Raw genomic sequence first — 25,933 nt, 5'->3', positions numbered from 1 at the left:
TGTAACACTCTTCGTTCTCTCTGCACCAGAGGAAAATTAATTTGGTGGGTAAGAAAGTGCAGATACAAGCAAAAAACAATTAAGAGATTTCAGCACTTCATAAAAACCTAATCTTGCTCTTTGTAAGCGATATTTCACTTTAGTGCCAAACACACCAAAGATCCGCCAAGCTTTGACTTTGGGGTTAAACTCTTGTCAGGGTTTGCGCATACACACTGTGGAGGCCAACTTCTGCTCGCATCGCTACAATAACTGTTTCTTCCTCTCTCTGTGTCGTGGTTACCATCAAAGACAGTCTCTGGCTGTGTATGAAATGTGCTATATAAATAAAGTTTGATTTGATTTGACTTTCTGTGATGAGCATCCGCTCTATGACTGACTGACTGAGTCAGACTGATATTCTCTAAATGTATCTCATCTGTATTTGACATCAGTCCTGTGTTATAAGACCCCTGGGATCCCTTGGCCAGCGGTGTTACCCGCCCCCCCGCCCCCCACCCCCCCATCCTGGCAGGTCATTTCCATGTTCAGCATCGATTGGCATTGATTAGATCTGCACAGCTCTGACTCCACCATGAGTCCCAGAGGAGAGGTTAAACTGCTGGGGTCCTGAGAGCACCACAGCCCTCTATTTACATCTAGGAGAGGTTTCCCTGACCGAGATTAAGACGAATTCAAGACTCTTAAATTGAGAATCACCATTGAAAGTATGATTTAGTTAAGGACTAGACTTAATCTGAGTCCAGGATACCGGACCATCCACAGTATTAACCTAAACAGAATGCCCTGGCTAAAACATGTACTGGAGCCTCACTAGGATGCTGTTTGATCTCATAGTCATACACATATGTCAGATACCATTGGCAAAATGAGAGAAGGCATTTCAATGAAACACCTCCAGAAATGTCTATTTACGACCAAATACATTCAAGTCTGGTCTAACAATGTGCTGTAATTGAACTGTACATTATGTGTCTTCCTCCTTTGTTATTGTGACTCCTTTTTTCTCAGATTTTGAACTCCTCACATATAATGTGGAGAGAGGTCATATCTTTCTGTTCTCTCCTTCTTTTACCCCTTTTCACAGACTGTCGAAATAAATTGAGGTGAAGGATTTTAGTTTGAGTTTTATGAGTAGCCTGTCATTTCCTCTTTAAATCACAGAGTGTGTTTGTGTCTTCAGACAGCTGGGGTTATTCAACGCAGAGCTCTCATCTCTGTCTGGGTCCCATTCAGTGTGTCCACCAACCCTCTGCTTTCTATGCAACTGAGAAAATGTGTAATTTCCATTTCTTCTCATCCATGCCAGCCTGACCCCTCAGATACCCATTGGCTGTGTGTGTGTGTGTGTGTCTGTGTGTGTGTGTGTGTGTGTGTGTGTGTGTGTGTGTGTGTGTGTGTGTGTGTATGTTTGCTTGTATACGTGTTTGGTTTTGGGTCTCTTTGCGGCCTCCAACAATTGCTAATGATGACACACACAAATACATGTACTGTATTTGTGTGTGTCATAGTTAGCCAAAAAGAGCTTTACCGAACAAACATAAGGTTGTATGGAGGATTTTCACTGTCATGACGTAAACATCTCGTGTCCAAATAAACACAAAGAAAAGATTTACAGATAGACACAGATTGTATGGCACTACTTCGCCCCCTTCTCTACCCACTCTCAGACACACAACCTTCTAAACTCATTAAGATCTCATCTGTGGAGGACAGGATTGATTCCCAACAGCCATGATTGGGGGTATGTATGCCTGTCGGTAAAATAGATTTAGTAAAAGACCCAGTGAATGATACATGGGATCAATTTTACAGGCCTGTTAATGTGGGGGACCATTAAGGTGTACAGTCAAGTTTTTCACATTACACACTGACACACATGTGCACTCACACATACAAACACACACACACACACCACACACAAGTGCATACACACACACACGCACACACACACGCACACACGCACAAACAGTAAAAACAGAACCGTCATGTACGCAAGTGCACCACCTTATAACATACTGGATATGTCTTCAAAGACAGGTGTGAATAAGTAAAACAGTTACAGCAGATACAAGGACATCTCATAGATATGTGCATTGATGTTTCAGTTTACAGACTTTTGACACTTACAATGACAAATTGTATCAGTCCTTATAAGATTACGCCTGACTAATTTGTGTAACATCGTGAAATAATAAATACAAATCTACAGTTGATGATCAGAGTTTAACGTCCTTTCTTCACTGCATTGATAATTAACATACTCTCCTTGATGACGTCAATGTCCTTGAGATGCATGTGCTGAAAGAACGGCCATCATTATCTTAAATGAGCTTAATGATCCTTAAAGAATCTCTATCATGTGCTTGTCAGCCAGATGGGGCTCGCGTGCATGACAGTGCAGCATCCGAGACCGGGCTGCTTCACTCTGTTCCACCTGTACAAGTTCACCTAATACCTCGCCTCTTTTTTCTGAGCTTTTTCAATCATTTTAAATCCATCAGACCAGGCCTACAGCTCTAAATCCTCTTGATATTGACAGGGTTCTGGTAGCTTTTGATGGCTGTGACCATGCTGCGGAGCTTCCCCGTGGATGACCATGCACATTATGTAGGACAGACAGGCTTCGGCCCTCAGGGAGGCTGTCGCTAAATCAGGTTCCCAGAGGAGAGAAAGGATCAGGGACGGCCTGAACCAATCGATCCCTTCAGGATTTGTGGACTGTGCTTCAAGGCAGGTGCAGTTTTATGTCAACGGCTGAGCTGTAAAGAATGGCACCACAAAACTCCAGTCATCATCCGGTTACAGAGAGTCCCTCCACAGCCTGCAGGTGTCCCTCAGGGCTCCTCTCTGGGACCATTCATCTTCCTAGCTAACTCTCTCTGTGTGAAATAGTGGGCACTGTATCACTACAGGCGTGGTCACTCCCGTCTGTCACTGAGGAACGGAGCACATCACCCATCAGCCTGCTCTGTGTGTCTGTCTGTCTATCTGTCTGTCCATCTGTCTGTCTGTCTGTCTGCTCTGTCTGTCTGTCTGCTCTGTCTGTCTGTCTGACTGTCTGACTGTCTGTCTGTCTGTCTGTCCAGACAGACAGACAGACAGACAGACAGACAGATATTGATGTGGACAGGTGATCTCAACAAACATCCACCTCACACACACAACCACAGTGAGCTTGTATTCACAGATCACCGTGGCACTAAAACACCATGTAGAGCGATAAGATGGGTCGTCCCTCCGCAAGGCAATGGATGGAGCTATGGCAATATCAATACCTTCACATGCAGCCGGTACACTCCGCCATAGGAGCCAAGCACTTCAGGTAATGAACTGCCTGCATGATATATTCTCCTCACTCAGAGCCTTCTAGGGTGGGACTGCAGCGGTGCAACAGAGCTAGTGCAACAGCAGCAATTCTTTGATTAGTAATTTCTCTTCTACCAGGCTTCCCAGCACACAGACACAAATTACCTATCCTCACCGTCCAGGCGCATGTGACCCTCACCCCCCCAACCCTGACACATGTCAGTACATGGCAGGGGAGGCTGGTGGATGGAGAAATAGGTAGGACAGGCTCATTGTGATGAATCGATGAGATATGTGATTGATACCATTCCTCACTCCGTTCCATCCCTTACATTGAACCTGTCCTACCCATTTCTCCATCCATCAGCCTTCACTGATACTTGGCCTCTGCATGGTGCCGACCGAACTCATCTGCCCTGTCATAACACTGGGGGAGACCATGTGTCAAGTGAGCAGACACGAGTGAGTGACTGATTTAGTGACTGACTGATAATGTGGAAATCTGTTGAATTCACTGAGTCACACAAGAGGAGAGTCTCTGGAAGGTGGTCGTCACTTTCTGGCCAAACAGCAAGTACGACAATTTGCTTTTAAACACTACCTTAATCCACAATCATAAACTTAACCTCACTCCTAATCATGTGCCTAACACCAAACCTAAATTAAGACTAGATAGCTGACGAGTTAGACGATGTTCACTTCTCAGCATGGCCATATAATGAGGATCCTGGAAAGTGAGAACTTTTAGCCAGGTTCTTCCGAGGTTTAGCATTTTCTTTTAGAGCCTGTGCTGGCCCTCTTCCAGTGTCTGTTTGATTGAGAGGGTGTAAGGATGCGAGCCAAGGCTGTGAAGACTCACTTGCTGTTAACTCCCTGATAACTCAGAGTACTCCCCTACAGCCATGCCAAATCACAGGAGCAATCTGACCGTCCTGGCCATCGAGAGATCTACCCTCCAAAGAGTTCTGGGTCAAATAAGTCTAAATAACGAATTAGAGAGACAACGTATCAATATATCTGCAGATAGAGCCAGATCTCCCAGATATCAAACGATTCGATGGTGAGGTATGCAATTGCAGCTACTGTAGAATGTATTTTCAGTAACAATTATGAATAGTGAGTATGATGGCTGTGCAGGCACTAGGAATCTTAATTACAGCAATAGAATAATTGAGAAGCCCCCTGGCATTCATTGGAGAACATGAGTCAATCATAAAAGTAGTTCTACTCAAACTTTTGGAACTAAAGGGAATTCTGGAATGAAATCTGAAATGCCTTGTGATGCTGTCCATGGTCCTGAATAGAATAGAGATACTGGTGATGCTTTCAGGACAGCTGTGTGTTTGTGGGACAGCTGTTTGTTGCGTGTGTACAGGCGTGTGTGCGTATATGCATCCGTGTGTGCTTTTTAGCAAATGATGCAAGCACCAAATTGGTCCTTTTTGTTTTGTTTTGGGCTGTGTGTTTTCATACTGCTTTAAGTAAAAGCAATAGCCTAAAACTGGCGTCTGCTGTCCTCTTTGCGGTCAGGCCTTTACTCACAAGCACTCAAGCGGCTCTTCAGTACAAGAAAGAATTTCTCCCAAGGGCCTTGTTGTTACAATTGGTCGAAAGAGAGAACCATGGAGTCTGGCTCAGTTTTACTGATGCCTATACAGCCTTTAAATGCCCATCAAAGGCAACATTTCTGTGTGTTGGAGCTCTGGGGGAGATACTGTACATGATCGATCAGTATGAACATGACCACGAGAGATGGTCTGACGATGCTGTATTCCGGCAAGCTTTGCCAAAACTTTGAGTACTGTAAAACTTCAAACAGCCCAGTGTGATAACCACAGAGGAAGCTAAAAGTTGAGAGAGGACATGGAGTGTACCAGGACAGTCATGTGGGGAGAGCTGACCGACTGACCGTCAAATCCTCAGAAGATGCTGGGCCCTACGCTGCCAGGAAGCTTGGGAAAATAGGATCCATCAAAACACAGAAGTTTCCTGAGAGGATCAGAAATGATAAATATTCATTGTTCATGTTTATCGTAAGCTTGGTGGTTTAAAACAATGCTTTCAAGTTTATCATACTGAATTACAGCGATCAACCTAGATAACTGATTACATATCAACATACGCTCCTTGCCTACCCCTTCCCTTTTACTTTCTCCCTCCTTCCATCCTTGCTAATGTTTAGATTAGTTTAGGACCTTTTGATCAACATGTCTAAATATACTCCCAATACACACTACGAATAGAACGTGCAACAGTTGATTGACTTTCCTTTCACAGAGAAAAAAACCTACTTAAGGCGCAAGGGATGTCTTATGTTTTTGATAAGCGGATGAAAAGAAACAGTGGAGTTGGGTCTGGATTGATGACTTTGATTAGGGATGGGAAACTTGGCAGGTTTTTTCCAGCCTGGTAAAATACTGCTGAGATAGAATATATATTTCACTCAATATGTCCCTCTAAAATGTGTCATCAGTGTTTAACATAATTAACCATGAAGCCATTTGTGAAATGAACTGGCTCGTTTTGGACGAGACCGGTTTGGCGGCCTAAGCTCATCAGAGCTAAGGTAAAAATCTAACTATCCTTTTTCATCTCACCCTCTTAAACGAATTGCAAAAAGTCTTAATCTAAATGTTTTCTAACATACTGTACGTGTATGACAAAAATGATGTATGACTGACAGGAATAAAGTCTAGCAAAGCCTTTTTGATAAGTACAACGTTGTTACACTATATCACTAATTAAATGCAACTGTATGTTCTGACCAACTTGTGACACATCACACCATATACAAACTCTCATGTCCAGGTAACTAAGGAGCACATGAAGGTCAAGCTCTTATCAGCTCCTCAGATTTCCACACGATCATCCCAAATGGAAAACCATGCCTGAAAGTTAGAATGAACAGCAGGCGTGTCATTGTTCATGTGTATGAGTCAAGTCCTTGGGTTTGCTCTCTGTGTTTGATACCGCCCCTTCATTGGGCATAATAATGACTGTTTAACCAATCTGGCCAAACAGTAAATCTGCTGTGTTGAGATTGAGCTGCCATGGGACCAGCTGGGGGTTCTGTACAGTAAATCTCCCCCATTCACAACCACTGGGTAATTTATCACCAACTGGACATTTCAAATGTCCTCACCAAACCCATGTGACGTCACTAAATAATCGAACTCATCAGGGAGCCACCGTGATAGCCGGAAAACAAACAATTATGATTAGCTATGATTATCTGTCTAGAGCCTCAAGCCTTGGAGAGCAACAGAACTGAGGTCAGAGTCAGTATACCCTTAGTCCCTGCAGAGTGTTGGCAAAGATGACCAGCAGGAACAGACTGGCATCACTGAGTACATACAGGAAGAGTAGCCTGATGCTCACACACTCAAACAGAGATAGAGCAGGTTGACATCTACAGGATTAGACACATCACCCACTTGTCTGTCTGTCCTATGGGTCAGGAAGAGAGAGAGAGAGAGAGAGAGATTTAGGGATTGGATCTTTATTGTTTTGAAACCTTTGTGTGAGGGAGAGACTAGAGAGGTAAATTGAGGTCACACCATTGCAGTGACCTTATGCTCAGAGGAGTCACTGACCTGTTGGATAATGGGAGCACTCTCAGGCCATCTGCTGGGAACACACATTGACTCTGCATATCAATCAGGCAATATACCAATACAACTTTGGCATTGACCAAATTCATAGTCTTGGGAAATTGGGCCATGAACCTGTAGCCACAATAAACAAAACAAAACGAAAACATAGTTGCAGCATTCAGCCACATGGTACAGGTCACTATAATGCCAATTGTTGTAGTGTTGGTTCACGTGGCCCTCTATGATCATATTTTGGATTAAGCTAAACAACAATAATCAATCCACTATGTTTGAGAGAAAAGTGCTTTTTTAATTGTTTAATTGTACACACGTTTTATTTAATTTATTTCTGAAATCCAACTATTCAAATACAATTATTCTTTGAAATGCATGTTTTGAATTCATAAATGTGCAAATGACTATTAGTGAAGAAGACATTCCATAAATACTTCAAGACGCATAAGTTGCGCTCAGGGTGAGAGAAGGAATTGTGAGAGCAATGCGCATTGACTACGGTAGGTGGAACGGCGTGTAGGAAAGAGGTGCGTTGCATAGCACGGGACAATATACTGCTGTATGCGAACGGATGTGCAAAGCTGATCCGCGGACGCACACTCCATTTTTGTTAAAATTTGGTTTCCAGTGGTGCGGAAAGGAGGCAGTGTTTGTGAGCTGGGCGCGCGTTTATGGAGCTTTTTTGGAGTTCGGAATGCTCTGTAAGAGCGTTAGGTTCGGGTCTTATTTGGGTTCCTGAGTGAGGACACGGATGGACCTTTTGGCACCGACAAAATGACGCGGACGCTCCCTCTCCTCGCTTACTTTCTCACTTTTATGCAATGTAAGTAATGTGTTATGGAGGACATTTGTATTGGAACTGGCTGTTATTGGTCTGAACTGAGCGGAACCATAAGAGTGTGTTGTTGTTGTTTTGTTAACTTTTCCATGTATTTTCACATTCATATTCGTGTATTATCTAAACATTATCTAAACATATCTGTTTAATATTTAATTTCAAGTTCCCAGTGAATTTTTGTGACATAACCAGTTTTCTTTTTTTTTTTTAATGAAGAAAAAAAAACACGAATCTGGTTCCCTCAGCAATAACAAATAGGCTTCTAAACTAATTTGCTCTTTATTAGAGAAGGCTTCACATGAGAGGGAGAAGCTCTGAGGCACATAGACTCCTCTGATACACAATGATATTGTATTTCAATAGAAATGCTCTTCTATCTCCTGAGGCACTCTGATATGTCAAGCTTGAAGCTGGTGGTCACCAAAAACTGGGGCATTCTGGGTATTGACAGAGAGCATGCTGTGTGTGCTGTGTGGCTAAATAATTTTTAGCTAATGGGCATGCCCTCCACCACCACCTCAATATCTTGAACGAAATAGCTCTGACAGCCCTCTACAGAGCCAGAGAGGGGGTGTCACCGCAAGAGTATTCAATCAAATCAGACTCTTAAGCTATGCCCATTTACACTGGCCATGTATGGCATCTTCTATGTGTGGATAGCCTCCATACCACATTGCGTGCCAGGCCATTGTCATTTATGAAAGACAGACGACGCTCTATGTCCATAGACTACACAGGTTATTGGTTGTTGGACCTTATCATGACAATACATAGAGTACTGTTGCTATAGTATGTGTGGAGAAAGTGGCTATTTTGGCCACATAATTGCCAAGGTGTTCTGCAATCATTCTGACATGCCTTCAGGGCCAACACACAAGACTTCTATTTGCGTGCTGTTTTCCAATGGGTCTAATGTTATGTACCTTCTAGTCTCTGACCTATATGAATTTGCATGAATGCTGCAACATTTTAGAGTGTTGGACAGAGTGACCTTTTAAAAAGTCAACAACTACTGATTCAGTCACTGTACGGCATTAACACTGCTGCCCTCCCCTGTCAATGAACATAATGTCAACACACACTTTCAACGTGTTACTATTTAAAGACACGTATGTTCCATTTTCAAGATCCAGCAGAGAGAGACACACACACACACACACACACACACACACACACACACACACACACACACACACACACACACAATTCACAGCAGGCAGTGATTACTAGTTTGAGAGGCCTGCTGGTCAGTGCCCTTCACCTCTGGGAAGGAGGGGGATGTTTGACAGCGGTCTCCCAGTGCTTTGACAACACGCCATCTGTCAGAGGGAGCTTGTGAGGCCCTTTTGTGTTCTACGGGATCCCAGCCAAGAGACTGATCATGAGACAGCCGTGGCAGCATGCAGCAGGCCACAGGGAGACCTGTCGGACACTTTAGAACTTCTCAACTCTACATGAATCTGTTCCTTGATAATGATTAACACAGTAGGCCATTTTAGTTTGAAAACCTGATCTACAGTCAAGTGTTAGTCTTATTTTCACTCAATGCACAACCTTGAAGTGTGTGATGTATCTCTCCGGGAGCAACAGCCTTAACAGCTATAGTAAACATTACCCCAGGGTATGTGTCGTTTGACCGAGCATTGGCCTCCAAAGCAATTTCTCTTGATTGGGCCGATCATTAAGGGTCTCAACCCATTAAAGAGTTTCCCCATGAATGGAGGGAGCCCGGCCACTCAGCTCTCCTCTGCTGTGTTAGAGCATCAGTCACTGGAGCAGGAGGGGGAAAGCGAGGAATGTGTTGTACTCATGCAAGAGGAAATCTGATAATGTGGCCTCGGGCTTCACAACGACGGAATCATTAACACTCTGCTCTGCAGAAAAATCACCCCTCATCATCCCACAAGTGAATTATTCAGTGGAAGAGTTTCAAGGCACTCATAAAATGTTTTACTATCTCCTTAAACACATCCCGAGCCCTCACCGACATGTAATGTCTCCTCCGGGGACTCTGGTACTTAAGTATGCGGTGTGTTTGGAGTGCTGGTTGCTACCTCCAGGTACATGGGTTAGGAAGTGTCGCAGCCCTTCTTCCTCCTGAGTTGGACGCCCCAACACTGTCTGTTGACATAGAAACAGGACATAATGCTTGATTGCTGAGTCAGCAACTCTGCACCTCTACGCTGGGCTATAAAACATATAAAATATGCTCCATGAAACAACATTAATCATGAGGTTCGTGTCCTGCTATAAAATGATTCAGTGAACAGACGTAGCCAATAGGTTTCCTTTCATCGCCACAACAAAAATCCAATGGAGGTAACTAGCTCAATTAACTATTGGTGACCTGTTAGCATCCCGAAACCCGATTGTTGACTTTATCCGCAGGCGGCAGCTGTGCGGAATCGGAGGAACGGCTGATGAACTGGTTGCTGGGAGATCGCTACAACAAGCTGATCCGTCCGGCCATTAACAGGACAGAGCGTGTCACCGTCAAACTGCAGGTGTCCCTGGCCCAGCTCATCAGTGTGGTAAGACCTCTGGACAATGTGGTGACACTGAGCCCCTAGGCTAATCACAGGCCCTGAGAAGAGAAGGAGAGAGGAGAGAGGAGAGAGGGGATAGGTAGAGGGAGAGAAGAGAGGAGGAAGGAGAGTGGAGAGAGGGAAAGAGGAGGAAGGAGAGAATGAGAGGAGAGAGGGAAGCGGTAATGAGGAGAGAATGACAGGGGCAGCAGAACTCCGAGGAAACAGCCAACCTTGTTAATTACTTACACAGATTGGAGGTAGAGGCCATGGCCCTAATGGCAGGATGGGTAGGATGGATCTGGCCCGCTGTGCTCTCCGTCTCCGTCATGTCCAGATTGAAACTTCAGCACATTGCGTTAAAAGGCACCGTAAACCTGCCGCAGGGAAGGCGTTGAAGTCTGCCTGCTGATTTACAGGGTTCTCTGTGCCGCAGAGAAACACAGTCGGGTTGCATACATATCCTCTGTTTATGACCTCTTATTGCCCTCCTCTTCTTTGGTAATTGAAATTTTGATGTCCTGTAAAGTGTAATGGCTTGAAAAGTGTGAGATATATTGTTGTACCTCATTGTGATGCTGCTGCTGTGTGTGTGTGTGTGTGTGTGTGTGTGTGTGTGTGTGTGTGTGTGTGTGTGTGTGTGTGTGTGTGTGTGTGTGTGTGTGTGATTGCCCACTCCTGCTACACACTCCTCTTTGTTGTTGCGGCACACAGGTCTGCTGAAAATACTCTATGGATTTATCAAAATCTCCAACGGCTCCAATGGCAAATGTGATCCATTTATCTTAAAATGGACAGATACACAGGGAATTTATTCAGTGCGAAAACACATCTTTCACTTTTACTCTCTACTAAATCAAGCATTGTTTGGTTGTGCAAAGGGGCTCTCTGTGCATGTCTGAGTTGGTGTGTATATTGAAAATGTACTGTGCTTTAAATAGTATGTTTTTAAAAATGTTGCTAGTAATTCTCGACTGACTTTTCTCCCATTTCCAGAATGAAAGAGAACAGATTATGACCACCAATGTCTGGCTGACACAGGTAAGCGTGAAGATCATGCTCATTCTCCATTAATCAGCAATTAATCAGCAATTACTGAGTCCCCATGTCTGTCTCCAGCTCCTAACGTCCTTCTCACTGAACTTGAATTAAAGCATAACCATGGCCTCTCCTCCAGTCAATGCGGAACCGACTTGTAATTGTGCCTATACCGTTCTTCTTTAGAATGATAATGAAGTGTGTCATTGAGAATAGTGTGGTGCTGAGGGAGTCCTTATATGACTCGGAGTGTGACAGTCCCTGTCTGTCTGTCTGTCTGTCTGTCTGTCTGTCTGTCCGTCTATCTGTCTGTCTGTCTGTCTGCCTGTCTCTCCAGCACTGGGAGGATTACAGACTGTCATGGAACCCTTCTAAATATGAAGGCATCGACAAACTTCGTATACCCTCTCGACACATCTGGCTACCTGATATTGTTCTATACAATAAGTGAGCATCGTCCAACCAGATATAGCTTGTTGTAACGGATCAACACATTGTGTATTAAGAATCCAATTTCTCGTGTATTGTTTGTGACGGTAATGTATTTTCTCAGTTCAACGTAATAGCTTTCCAAGATGGAGTGTCACCCCCTCCATCTCTAATCCTCTAACCACATCCCTCCCATCTGCATAGTGCTGACGGGACGTATGAGGTGACAGTCTTCACCAACGCCATTGTCCAGTTCAACGGCAGCATCTTCTGGCTCCCACCAGCCATCTACAAGAGTGCCTGCAAGATCGAGGTCAAGCACTTCCCCTTTGACCAGCAGAACTGCACGCTCAAGTTCCGGTCATGGACGTACGACCACACAGAGATAGACTTGGTCCTGAAGTCGGATGTGGCCAGCATGGATGACTTCACACCCAGTGGAGAGTGGGACATCTTAGCCCTGCCTGGCAGACGGACGGTCAACCCTTTGGACCCTACCTATGTGGACCTCACCTATGACTTCCTCATCAAGAGGAAGCCCTTGTTCTACACCATCAACCTCATCATCCCCTGTGTTCTCATCACCTCCCTGGCCATCCTGGTCTTCTACCTGCCCTCTGACTGTGGGGAGAAGATGACTTTGTGTATCTCTGTCCTCCTGGCTCTCACCGTCTTCCTGCTCCTGATCTCTAAGATCGTCCCACCCACCTCGCTGGACGTGCCCCTCATCGGTAAGTACCTGATGTTCACCATGGTGTTGGTGACCTTCTCCATCATCACCAGCGTGTGTGTGCTCAACGTGCACCACCGCTCCCCCAGCACACACACCATGCCCGCCTGGGTCAAGCTGGTGTTCCTGGTCAAGCTGCCTGCCCTGCTCTTCATGAGACGCCCCCAGAACAACTCTGCCCGTCAGAAACTCCGTCAGCAGAGGCGACTCCGAGCCCGGAGGGATGTTCTCAGGCCGGGCTACCCCACCCCGTCCAAGGCAGCAGCTGCCATTTCCTCTTCCTCCGTCTTCCTCTCCTCTGCCTCAGCCTTCTCTTCCCCGGGACACTTTTTCAACAAAAATGTAGCTCCTGCAGGGTTCAATCATACCTGCAGGAAAGGGGACGTCCGCTCCACTGAGTACCTCCCCAACGGCTTCACCTCCACCCAGGACCTCCGCCAGAGGGGCAACCCCGACTGGGGGGCTGATGTCCAGGAGGCAGTGGACGGTGTGCGCTTTGTGGCTGATCACATGATGGGGGACGATGATGACCAGAGTGTAAGTGATCGATGACAATGGAAATGTGGAACGGGAGGTACAGGGGAAATAAGCTACTGTTGAAATATGACTTGAAGCAATGTTTGTCCCTCCTGGTCATGGAAGACCACAGTGTCAGAAGGTTTTTTAGTAACACTTCCTTCAGAACAGAATTAAGTGGTAAGAACATGGTAATAATACGGTAATTAATAGTTTGTCCTTATTTCTATGTAATTATTGAATTGCATGGTAACACCCATGTAAGTAACGTAAAATACAGACATAATAAAGCTTAATTACTTGGTTATATTAAAGTGTTACCATATTATTACCATGCTATTAACTCTTAATTCCACACTGTACTGTAATAGGCAGTTACTGTTTAGTATTTTTTTCACATTTTACCCTCCAGGATCAGGAGTGAAAAATTATGGCAGAGGAAGTAGTTTAGACCCAGTAAAATAATCCAGACTGTTGGTAATCGACTGTTATCTTAGATAAATCAATGTAATAAGGAGGTTACCAAGGTTAAAAAATGGCCTCCTTTAAAAATTGCCAAGGACAGCAGAGAGGAGAGGGGTGAAAAGGTCAATAGCTGTTACAATGTGCTTCTCAGCAATGTGGAGGCTGGGAAGGGTCAAATGACTTACATGTTGCTCTCTATGTCTTCCCAGGTGATTGAGGACTGGAAGTATGTAGCCATGGTGGTGGACCGTATGTTCCTGTGGATCTTTGTGATAGTGTGTGTGACGGGTACCCTGGGTCTGTTCCTCCAGCCTCTGTTCCAGCACTCCATAGTCCCCATCCAGCAGCCCAACTCAGAGGTTCCCCGCATCTGAGCCTGAAGACAATAAAGACGGGTCAGCACCCAGAAACCAAAGCCATGTGGCCTACACCAATACAATGACTCTCCAGCCCTTGTTGTTCTTGTATTGAGGAAAAACATAGAACATAATGTCACTCCGTTGTTGAAAGTATTTTGTATAGACAGGTTACTCCTGCCTTGTGACATATGTACAATGAGGAGTTGGTTGTCTTTTTACGCAGTGACAGTAAAAGTAGCTGCAAAGATGGACTACATGGCAAACATTGCACTGGTGGACAAATAAAATAAAAAAAAATAATAATAATACAGAGGTACTAAGGACATTTGTCTCCTGTCGATGTTTGACTCCTGATTTGTGTCTCTGTGTCACCACATTGTTGAACTGTAATGTGTGCCATTAAAGAATGTATACATGTATAAATGGTCATGAACTTCAGTCCTTGTCGTCAGAGTCTGATTAAATACATTAACACCCAATAAAGTCGAAAGTGGTGAGGGACTTGCCAACAGCTTTTCATTAATCTATGTTGTAACAGAATATTGCTTGGCAAAGTTTCATATTTCTTGAATGAGGGTCACATTAATAAGATTTTAAGGGATTGTTCATCCAAATTACAAAATCACATATTTGGTTCCTTACCCTGAAAGGAGTCTATGGACAAGGACAGACTTCAATCCACACTTTGGTTTAGTTTATCCAACCACAAACTGTTTATCACTAACTGCAAATCACTAACTATCACTTTAATGCTGCTACTCCAGATGCTCATGTAATCTAAAGAGACCTCAGTGTTAAAATTACCACCACAGACAAAAGGGGTATAGGATTTATCTAACCCATATTCCCCACTGAATTATTATTTTTGATGCAATAAACAGTTCCAGTTTCAAACATATGACTTATATGGCGCTATAAATGGGTTTCAGGCTTAACCAAAAGGCTTCAGTGGAGATGAGGGGAGACTTTGCATATAGTGAAACGATGACAACCACACAATGGGTTACATATTGTGCCATCTACTGGCCACATTGTATAAGCCTACACTGACAATTGATGCTCTTGCACTCTCTCTTTTACACACACACACACACACACACACACACGCACACACCACTGTTACTGCTCAATAAAGTCTGCTGAGTGGGCTCGTTAGAGATTCTGCAGACTCCTGTGGTTCTTTTGTGAGAGCTTGATCTAAATCAAGAGATATCAGCATAGATAGGAATGCCAGGACTTGTTTTCATTAGTTTTCCAGTGTGCTTCAATCTACTAAATCAGTTGTAGCTGCTCCATATCAATTTACAGCTTAGTAGGCTCCTTATCCCAGTGCATTCATGAGTGCAGAACCTTACTCTATGGCAGCATAAACATCAATAATGTACTCAGTCCAAACAAAAACACAGAGGTTATTGCCTCAAGAACAAGAGGACCCCCATGAGTAATCACCACCCCCCTTTGGGATGTCACCAGAGCCTATTAGATTAATGCACAGAGGCATTGTTTTGAGGGTGTTCCCGTCAGCTAAGTAGTAACACACAGGCTGCCACAGCCCATAAGGCAAAGAAGCTTTGCTGTTTAATTATTAAACATGTGAATCTTCAGCCCCCATAGAAATGTGATAACATTGACAATGGTAGTGTGCTAGCCTGCCTGCTAAGGAGATTAGGAATACTGCTCTGACTTGAGGAAATGTGCAAGGTGGGAGCTTTTACCCTGATATCTTACACTTTTTCGTGCCAATAGACGTTGCATTACTATACTCCATGAAAATGATAGATGTTCATTTTAATATGCCTCCACCTCATCTAAAGAGCAGGCTATAGTTCAGTACAATATCATCATTGATCATTATCATGTGTTGGACCCAATGTAGTGAATTAAAAAGGTGCAACAGGTTAAAGGGATAGTTCTACCAAAGTACAAAACTTCAATAAACACTTGGTTCGGTTTATCTGGGCACTGTAACTAACAGCTAATTGTTAGCATGTTTAACCAATGCAAGACAATGGACCCCAAGTTAGCATGTTAGAAATGTCATGCCCAAATCATCTAATTTCAATTACTTCATGACCTTTAGAACAAATAATATCTTTGTGGACACTTGATAAAATTGTCATGAAATATATGTGCAGGACTTTATTCAGAGTCAATGTCAATTGACATCCTGTGCATCACTCGCAAAAGTTATTTCCCAAGAAACAGAGATGTCGATTCGCATTGGACTCGTTGTACCTGAGGTTATTTTTACAAGCCCAAAAAAACAGGAAAAAGAGGCCAGAATTATTACAACCGCGGGCGCCTGCAGTGCGTAAAAACTACTGACATGACCTATTCGCATAGGACTAAAATGACTGAGATGTTCTGATAATGATTACATTCATATGGTTACATTACCGTGCCTACCCTTGTAAAACTAATTCCGTCCGAATCCCTTAATGAAGAACGTGAAATGTCTGTGATTGTCACACGCAAGTTATGCTATTTTAGTTTGGCCTTTTAGTTTGACACGCAAAATGGTGCTGAAACAGGAGGAACTAGGGGGGGGGGGGTGTAATATGAAGTCGCTGTCCTTGGTGCTGAATGCTTGCATTGCGCGACATGAAGGTGGATTTTATTAAACGCCAAGATTATCAGATTCCTATTTCTCCCCGATTACAAGGTTAATATTCTGAATTCGTGAGACAGTTTGCATTGGATCTTCATTGGAATCAATTTGATAAATTGGTTCACTATCAATAAAGATTATATTTGTTTAATTTTGTTGGGGAGGATTTGTAAACTGTAGTCCAGCCCATCAAACCTAACCCCACCCTAACATAACAGAACGATCGATTATCGATTCTGAGTTGATAAACTGCACGTCTATTGGTAAGAAATCAAAGACGTGACGTTTGTGATGAGAGATAAACCAACCTCGACTGACAGAGCAGGCGAGAGAGCTCGACTGGCGAGGTGACTCCAATTCCTGAAATGACCCGTGGGGTTAGCCTATACCGTCGGTGTCTGCCCCAGTGATTGACTATGTTGCTTGATCACCCTCCCTCTTCTCCATCCCTCACCCCGCGCGCAGTGCTCCAGCATCTGTATCCTAGCGGCGCGCTTTCACTATTCACACTTTCTCTCTCTTCCTATTCTGTCTCCCTTTTCATCGTCCGTGTCCTGATGAATTAAGGAATCATTTTTCAGCTATCCACCGAGTCTAACCATGAACGCCCAATTTCTGCTGATTTTTCCCACCTGCTCGTTCCTTCTTTTCCTTTTGTCGGGTGAGTATAGTTTACCTCGAGATGTTGTGTGAGCACTCGGTACTTGTTGCGTTTTATGTAAACCTATTATAATGTGGGTACTGTAATACACTGTACCGAAAATAATGGTGAATAATAATCGTGAAAGAAATGCAATATTACGTGAATCCACTTGAATATATTGGAAGCCCACAATTATAAAATGTACATCTATATAGTCGTATTATTTGCTCTGACATTTGGGCTATTGGCATGGTTGCCATTAAAAAAAGTAACTTAGGCTATTCAGATATATTGAGCAATGTTTGTTTTTAAATATATTAAGCAGAAGTGATGCTTATTTGTTCATGTGATTTTACATGCTTGCAAACACGGTATGTAATAATAAAAATTTGCGAAATCAAGACACGTTGCTGACATTTGATTTCATTTTCCTTCACTCTCCGGTGACAAATGTGTTTTATTTGATTGCCCAGGTGCTGCCTCAGTTACTATTATAATTAACATTGCTTGTAATAGAAAGCTGACCTTCAAAGAAAAGAAAGGCAACATTGGTGAAAAATCCCCACACCAAAAAAACTGTCTATGGCAGACAACTAATTATCTAAAAGTAATTGCAATTTCATGTCAGGTCAAGTGTGACCTCTGCAATACAATTCCAGTTAATAAGAAAGGAACAGTCATTGGCAAATCGAACCAAGTAAAGCCTTTATGCTTACGAATCAGAATACTGAAAAAGCTGAGCATCAAGATGCTGACCATTCATCATCAATAGTAATGATGCTTGCATAGCTCCAATTTGCACTTATACCACCTGTCTCTAACCCCCTCTCTTATTCAGGTGGCACCTGTTCTGAGGCAGAGCACAGGTTGTTCTCACACATATTCTCCAACTACAACCAGTACATCCGCCCAGTGGAGAATGTGACAGATCCAGTCATGGTGCAGTTTGAGGTGTCCATGTCCCAGCTGGTCAAAGTGGTGAGTACGTGAGAGATTGTTATATTCTCTGACTCTCCTACAGCTGTGCCTCTGTTGTTGTGCTGCTGTCTGGATGTGATGTTAGTGAGTTCCACTCTCGGACAGTGAGACATATATCACAGAACACAGCAGGAAGACGCCATGGGGTCCTGATGGGAACAAACAAATCATTCCATAAATAATTCATTGAGCGCCGAGTGTGCATTCCCTTAAATTAATATGCATTGATTCAAGAAAGTCCACGTGGAGGATGAGTGTGTGTGGATGTACTGTATGGGGGGTGGGGGGTGGGAGGGGTCTTGGCTCTCTGTCTGATCTCTGATGCGAAACGATGGGACAGAGATGGGAACCGTGGGAGTGTGCTCCAAGACACCTGAGATGCACCCTGCACATTAGCCCCTGTGCTATTCCCCGTCCTATCAGGTCGAGCAAGGATGGAGCCTGTCACAGGGAATGGCTCTGTGGGTGTGTGATTGGCCAAAAGAAGATGGGAAATGTCAGCTCTCTGAGTCTCCTCACTCTTCTCCACTCTGTGCGCAGGCAAACCCCACGGTGCGATCACTGCCACTTCAAATGAGCGTCTCTGGTTTTAATGCCGTGTTTTGGGTGGAGCTGGCTGCGTGGAGACTGAACAAAGAGATTGAACAAGGAAAGACCATGACTGTAATTAATGGAAAAAGGGTTATTATGGGATGTATTGTACCAAAATGCTGCTGGCCTGTTACGAAAAGAGGGATCCTAAAGTGGTGGATGAAGTCATATCAAATCACTCACGCAGCTTCTGAAGATTAAGGAACTCCCTGTGTTACTTTTCAGGAAAAAAAGGAGCTGCTTTCGGCCAAATGATTGCATATGCCATATAAAAGATTCACAACCAGGCATATAAACTCTGGCATATAAGCTGTCATTACCTTAGAAACAGTCTAGTAAGTGCATTCAGCTTTTTTTTTTGTAGAACAGACTAATCTTGGAAAACTGAATTGACTCTGGAAAGCACTATAAAACTACCTTCACTCATATACATAGTGCCAGAAGAACATACTGGGCTGTAAGTATAGTTGCTTACAGTTGTAAGCTCTGATACCTTTAATACGACAACAAGACTGGGGTGATTCTAAAGTGTTTCTCATCTCTGTCATAATTCATAAAACCTCAGGGCACACAACTTTAGTGGAGCTCTCCCCTGCAGAAGAACTGGGCTCTGCTCCAGACATTCTGAACAGGACACAGAGACAGAGAGTTTTTCTAATGTTCCCCTGAGCTCAGCTGATCTAGCAAAGGAAACCAGTCCTTCCTGTGTTGATGGATGGCCGTTATTTCCTCTCCACGCCTCTAGACTCCCCTCCTCGATAGGGACGCCTCCGCCTTTGTACATTACATTGGGGGCCTATGAGTTCTTTTAAAATGACAATAAAGCATTGTCTCGGGTGGCTCCACCACAGCCAGCCATCATCTGAAGCCCGCAAGCACCACCTGCACCTGTGCTGACCTCTAAACGAACCTGGTATCTATGTGTAACACTTGGAGCTTCTGCTGGGAACCCAGGGGCCACATGAATGGTTAATGCTACGCACTGGGTCATGAGATTGGTTCACTCACGGTCCAAGTAACCAAGACCTGCCCCTCTCCTCGCCACCAGAGATAGGTGAGGCAGCGTTCTGTTGGAACAAACACTCCTCTATCTCTCTCTCTCTCTTTCTCTCTCTCTCTGTGTCCTGCCCTCCCCATCCCCTTGAGCTGTGGTACAGTCTGTGGAAGAGCATAAATGGGGCTCACTACAGGACTTAGAGCACTGTGAGAGCGCCCCCCCAAAGGTCAGTAGCTGTCATAATGTGACTGTGACTATGCCTGTGCCTTTGGGCTGGAAGACTCAGGTGTCCCTCACAGCGTACCCCTCACAGGGGTACCACAGTACCCCTCCTCGCCCCGAGGAAACCCGAGGGTCAAACCCAGAACAGAACGCACTCTGTGCTGATTAGACATCCTGCTCGGAGACTGATGGTTCATGACAGCATGCCCGCTTTTTAACTCTACAATATTGATGTGGTTCATGATCCCCCTGCGATGTGTCTCTCTGTCATCTGTTCTTCTGACGGTCAACACTTTCTCTGTTCTTAGGATGAAATTAACCAGATCATGGAGACGAACCTGTGGTTAAGACATGTAAGTTAACTCTTTATTCATCATGTTGTGTGTGTGTGTGTGTGTGTGTGTGTGTGTGTGTGTGTGTGTGTGTGTGTGTATGTTGAACAGTATATGCTATGAACAAGGTCATTTGGATGGACACAGCCCACTGTCGGCCCAATGTCATATACAGTATGATTCCTAAAGCCCATGTTGGTATCTTACATTATTCATCAGGAAAAACTTTGCATTGATCCCAGCTGCTCCTGGTCAGTGCAAAGTTTGCATTAAACGGAGGCACTTACATTGTCAATTTTGTGTGTTTTTTTTTATTTATCCATCAGGTAGTGATTCCAGATTCATGCTGAGGGTCTACTTTTTATCGAAATGCCTATTGACCTTTAAGATATGAACCTTCTGACAAGAAGTTTATGAGCGATAGATTCGCTTTGCCTTGGCTGTGTTACATTTCTGTACAGAGATCAGCTGTTAGAATGATCTAGATTCATCCTGAATGATCCTCATTTGTATTTCAAGGTGAGAAAGGACTACACAAAATAATATGTGCCAGTGACTTTCCAATCGCATGGCTTGGTGGTTTTGTTACATGGTTGATCCCACATGGTGTAAATATACACTGCAATGAGCCCATTAAGGAAATGAACCAGAACAGGTCTCCGGGTCTCCCAGATAACAACCACTGAGCAAACACAACCACAACCACAACTGTGCAGATCCCACATCTATCTTTGATACACTGCCATCTTTTTTGTCGACATACTAAAAGCACAGAGACTGGCTGTAGAGTGTGTATACAGGAGTGATGCTGTAACATTACAGCCAGTCACAGTCAATAAGCCAATCAAATATAAAGTACGGGAGAACTGCTTAGTCAAAGGTTGGGCTTCGGTCAATGCAATGTAACTGTTAATTAGTGTAGCTGTTTTATAACATGAGGGGGGATACTGACTGCTGTGAAGATGAGAGGTTGTGAATCTCATGACCACCAGGTCCAGGGTTACAGTCCAGACACTTCCTGCTGCTCACGCAGCTGAAGTCTTTACAACTCCCTGTGGTGACTCTGCTGCTGTGTCTTTATGAGCCTCCTGAGAGTTGATGGCTGCCCTCACTGCCTTACTTGCTCATAAAACACACTATAAACCATTGTCCAAGTGGCCTCTTCCGATGATGTCAACAGTGTACAATTTCTATGTAGTCATAGAAGACTTGGTAACAGGAGTATCCTTTTCACAAAATAATTGTTGGAGAAAAGCATATCTGCAGCCAGCATAAGTATAGGCTATGCCACAAAAGGATAGATGGATATCAGAAGGACAATCACCCATTGAAATGTATCTCAGAATGATATCACTGAGACAGAATCCATTAGCACAAAATACACTTTGGATTGGATCACAATGGTAATGATTGCACTTCTGATTGAGTGCGTCTGAGAGGGAAATTTGGCTCAAAGACCGAGTGGCATTCACCCCAACAGAGATGAGTTAAGTGAGAAGGGGACCTTGGAGATATGATGGTGCGTGCGTGCGTGCGTGCGTGCGTGCGTGCGTAACTCTAAATGAACAGACTTAGATTGACAGTGTTAAATAATGGGGGCCTAATTGTCATAATGCACTGTATCACTTCAAACAACTTGGCACAGAATGTACAGTACAGTTTTTAAAAACTGTAGAGAGAACTATGGAAGAGTTGTTGCTTCTTTTATCTGCACTATTACATTTTATACCTGTATATTAATGTACTACCACTCCCAGATATCTCTGAACTAGATGTTCTGGGAATAAATGCCTCATTGCTAGTATTATAGTCTTGTTTGGCACTGAGTCTGACACTTCTGGAATCCAGAGGAGATTGGGGGGAGGCATATAGACATTTTCTTGAATCTGCCTTGAAGATCTTGATATTATCAGGGAATAATTTTAAAAATGTCTGCGGATCTCAAAGTGCTGTGTAACGTGCCAGGGTTTTTAAATTAAGGATTGATATCTGATCAGGGAATTCTGCTACCTCCTCAGGTCTGGAATGACTACAAACTGAGGTGGGATCCCAAAGACTTTGGTGGAGTAGAGTTCATCCGAGTTCCGTCCAAGAGGATATGGAAGCCAGACATTGTGCTCTACAATAAGTGAGTAAAACAACAGATGCTAACCTCGTCTAGACGACTCTATCGATCCATGCAATCGCAATAATTATATAATGAGTGAGTATGCACTCACACTTTCTCACTAAATGATAGATCAGATCATACAGGACCCCCGCATGACGCACTCACACCGTGTGGCAAGCAGAGATTATTTTATTAATGGAGTGCACGTACAGACTATCAGACATTCTAATCAAATGATAAAGCAACAGGGTTTCTTTCTAATTAGTTTTGCTGTGACACAAGTCTTTCGTACCCTTTCAATATAACCTTGAATGACTCATCCACCCCACGCTACTCTCTCTGCCACAGTGCAGTAGGAGACTTCCAAGTGGACGACAAGACCAAGGCCCTGCTCCGCTACAACGGGGATGTTACCTGGATCCCTCCAGCCATCTTCAAGAGCTCCTGCAAGATCGACGTCACCTACTTCCCCTTTGACTACCAGAACTGTACCATGAAGTTTGGCTCCTGGACCTACGACAAGGCCAAGATCGACCTGGTCCTCATCGGCTCCACCATCAACCTCCGGGACTTCTGGGAGAGTGGCGAGTGGGTGATCATCGACGCCCCCGGGTACAAACATGACATCAAGTACAACTGCTGCGAGGAGATCTACACGGACATAACCTATTCTCTGTACATCCGCCGCCTCCCTCTCTTCTACACCATCAACATGATCATCCCCTGTCTCCTCATCTCCTTCCTCACCGTGCTGGTCTTCTACCTCCCCTCCGACTGTGGAGAGAAGATCACCCTCTGTATCTCTGTCCTGCTATCGCTCACTGTGTTCCTCCTGGTCATCACTGAGACCATCCCCTCCACCTCCCTGGTCATCCCACTCATCGGGGAGTACCTCCTCTTCACCATGATCTTCGTCACGCTCTCCATCGTCATCACCGTCTTCGTGCTGAACGTGCACTACCGCACGGCCAAGACCCACACCATGCCTTGCTGGGTACGCCGTGTCTTCCTGGGGCTCCTGCCCAAGGTGATGTTCATGACCAGGCCGGAGAGAGAACCTGAGAGACTGTCTGAGGCTGGGGCTGTCCAGGTGCTGCCCGCAAGGCCCTGCGCACTCCACGCCTCAGGCACCCTGCAGCAGCAGCAGCAGCAGCAGCAACAGCAACAGCAAAAGCCCCAAGCCCTGGTCGCCAGCGCACTCCCCAGCCTGGCTCAACGCCAGCGCCTCTTCATCGGCACAGAGCTCACCAACCTCAATAACCTCAGCGGAGCTGGGGACTCAGCAGTCAAGGCAGGCTCCAGCTTCCTGTGCCGCGAGGGCCGCTGCAACTGCTGCTGGCACCAGAGGTCCACCAAGCTGCTGGTCGACACAGGAGGGGGGAGTGGAGGGGTGGGTAGCCATGGGGCCCTGGGTGGTGGAGGAGGAGGGGGGGCGGCGGGGGTTGGTGCAGACGGAAGCCCCTGCTCCAGCTCAGAGTCTGTGGATGGTGGACTGATGTCCCTGTCCCCCATGTCCCGCCTCTCACCAGAGGTCAGAGAGGCTATCGAAAGTGTCAAGTACATTGCAGAAAACATGAGACTACAGAACGAAGCCAAGGAGGTAAGTCGAGAAAATGTTGATGTCACAACGGCCAAGAAAGTTACTTTTGATATTTGATACGATAAGTGAATTGACATTTCTCTGTGATTGTCTTTCAGGTGCAGGATGACTGGAAGTACGTTGCCATGGTGATTGACAGGATTTTCCTTTGGGTTTTTATCCTGGTGTGCATTCTGGGAACAGCTGGCCTCTTCCTGCAGCCCCTCTTATTGTTTGACTTGTGACAGACACACACACACACACACACACACACACACACACACACACAAACACACCGCACTTACACTGTGACTGTTTAAACTACATTATACACACACTGTTTTCCAGTGATGCAGACAGACCTAGAAGAGAGTAACCAATAAGAACAGGAAGGCTAGGATGATCATGGAGACAAGCGGCTGCCAGCCGTTCAATGTCACATTGAATTCATCTTTTTGTCAAGTGAAATGAAGTATTGTTGTGAGGTTGTCACTGCAGAGGACAAGACCGTGAAAGCTTGGCAAACATTGTGCTGTCATTTAATGTGTTGCTTCGTTCCAACGACTTAGTAATGTCACTTGATGCAAAAACGATATATATCATTTGTCAAAAGGAATACCGATTGGACCAAAGAAGCCCACATGAACAAACGAATGACTTTCTAAAAAGGTACTAAGATGTACACTGTATCAAGTAAATTTCAAGCAACTCTGATTGACTAAGAGACTAGCAAAACCATATGTACAAATGTTGAATATCACACAGTCATTTTAATGTTGTTTGCTTGTGAAATATCAGTGCTCTGTACGCATGTAGACATATTGTTTTACTTACAACTATGGGCCGGTGGTGGGCTATGCGCAGATACAGAGCAAGACAAGTCCTGACCTAATCACACTTTCAATGGAGACCCTTCATCAAAGATACTTTTTTCATGTAGGAGTAGGCCTCATCGAGGTCGATTGATAAAACAGTCGATTGATAAAACAGACGAAATTTGAATGATCAGTCAAGTTTCAGTTAATCAGAATGTCATGTAAAATCACACTTTGTTGAATATTAAAAAGCTCTGATGTATTGCAATGGATCTGTTATTACATGGCAGAAGACAGAAAAACAATGGTAGCAGCTACAATAGATGTCTTCTTAGTGTTGTGAGGGGTGACATCATGTGGCAATCTTGTGCCACTGCAAGTGACAGCAACTTGTGGTCTCTTATTACCATGCCCTCTGATATTGGCTACACAAGTTCAAACTCATGCATTTGCCCCGCAATATTCAGTATTTATTGACTTGTGCTTTTGGTCATCAATGTTGTTTTTTTTCCTCAGCATTTTCTTGTCTTAGGCCTACTTCATTTTGCCTGTTGCTGGTTAGTTGTCTAACAGCCTTCTCAGCAGAAAACATCCATATCCTGAGATCCATGGTCATTGAATTAAGTCACCTCTGGAGTTGACTGGGACTGTGGTACTGTAAACCCTAGTCTAGAAAACTCATTATTGCATTCTGAAATCAATATGTGTCTCTCTTATGAACATTGGAGGCAGAGGCAGGATGTAGATATGATTATCTGCCTGGGTATTACCTTGTTACATCCTCTGTCCTGGGCCTTGGCTTATTGGATCACAATCAATATGGAGACCTGGTGATGAAGTACATCATTAAGCTGAGGACTGATCTTCATTCCCCCAGCCTACCCCAGTGTGCCTGAGGACATTTCTCCTGCTTTAACAGTACAAGACACTACCTACCTTCCTGCAAGGAGGGTGTAGTTTAGACATGTAGAGACATGACTTTCAATTTGTCCATGATTTAAGAACCAATTTGATGCACAAGAGGTTGGAAGGAGCACAGCTGAAAGTTATTCAGAGATACGGCCACCAGCAACCAATATTTTTTCAAAGTGTTTTTTTTTGGGGGGGGGGGGAATGTCTTTGAAAGCCTTTTGGTTATACCTTGGCTGTGTGGAATACATATATGTTTTTCAATGACTATGCACTGCAGTGAGTCATCCACTCTTTTTACATTTTACTGCCATTTTGAAATCATGTGGCCT

The 25,933-nt window shown here is 44.3% G+C and overlaps 2 protein-coding genes across 2 annotated transcripts; both read left to right on the top strand.

Moving 5' to 3' along the window:
- Positions 1-10,133: 10,133 nt before the first annotated feature.
- Positions 10,134-13,832, top strand: chrnb4 (cholinergic receptor, nicotinic, beta 4 (neuronal); the record flags this gene model as incomplete). The annotated part of the gene is made up of 5 exons (XM_083691570.1): positions 10,134-10,286; positions 11,277-11,321; positions 11,656-11,765; positions 11,952-13,014; positions 13,668-13,832. Exons 1-5 carry the CDS (start codon positions 10,176-10,178, stop codon positions 13,830-13,832), a joined length of 1,494 nt encoding a protein of 497 aa, XP_083547696.1. The 5' UTR covers positions 10,134-10,175.
- Positions 13,833-17,025: 3,193 nt separating this feature from the next.
- chrna3 (cholinergic receptor, nicotinic, alpha 3) lies at positions 17,026-24,122 on the top strand (the record flags this gene model as incomplete). Its single annotated transcript, XM_083691252.1, has 6 exons — positions 17,026-17,086; positions 17,907-18,046; positions 20,165-20,209; positions 22,207-22,316; positions 22,647-23,898; positions 23,997-24,122. The coding sequence occupies 6 exons, from the start codon at positions 17,026-17,028 to the stop codon at positions 24,120-24,122; spliced, it is 1,734 nt and encodes a 577-aa protein (XP_083547378.1).
- Between the last annotated feature and the right edge of the window lie 1,811 nt (positions 24,123-25,933).

The sequence above is a fragment of the Argentina silus genome (assembly GCF_951799395.1).
Source record: "Argentina silus genome assembly, chromosome: 19".
NCBI lineage: Eukaryota > Metazoa > Chordata > Actinopteri > Argentiniformes > Argentinidae > Argentina > Argentina silus.
This window is presented reverse-complemented; position numbering and strand designations above follow the sequence as displayed.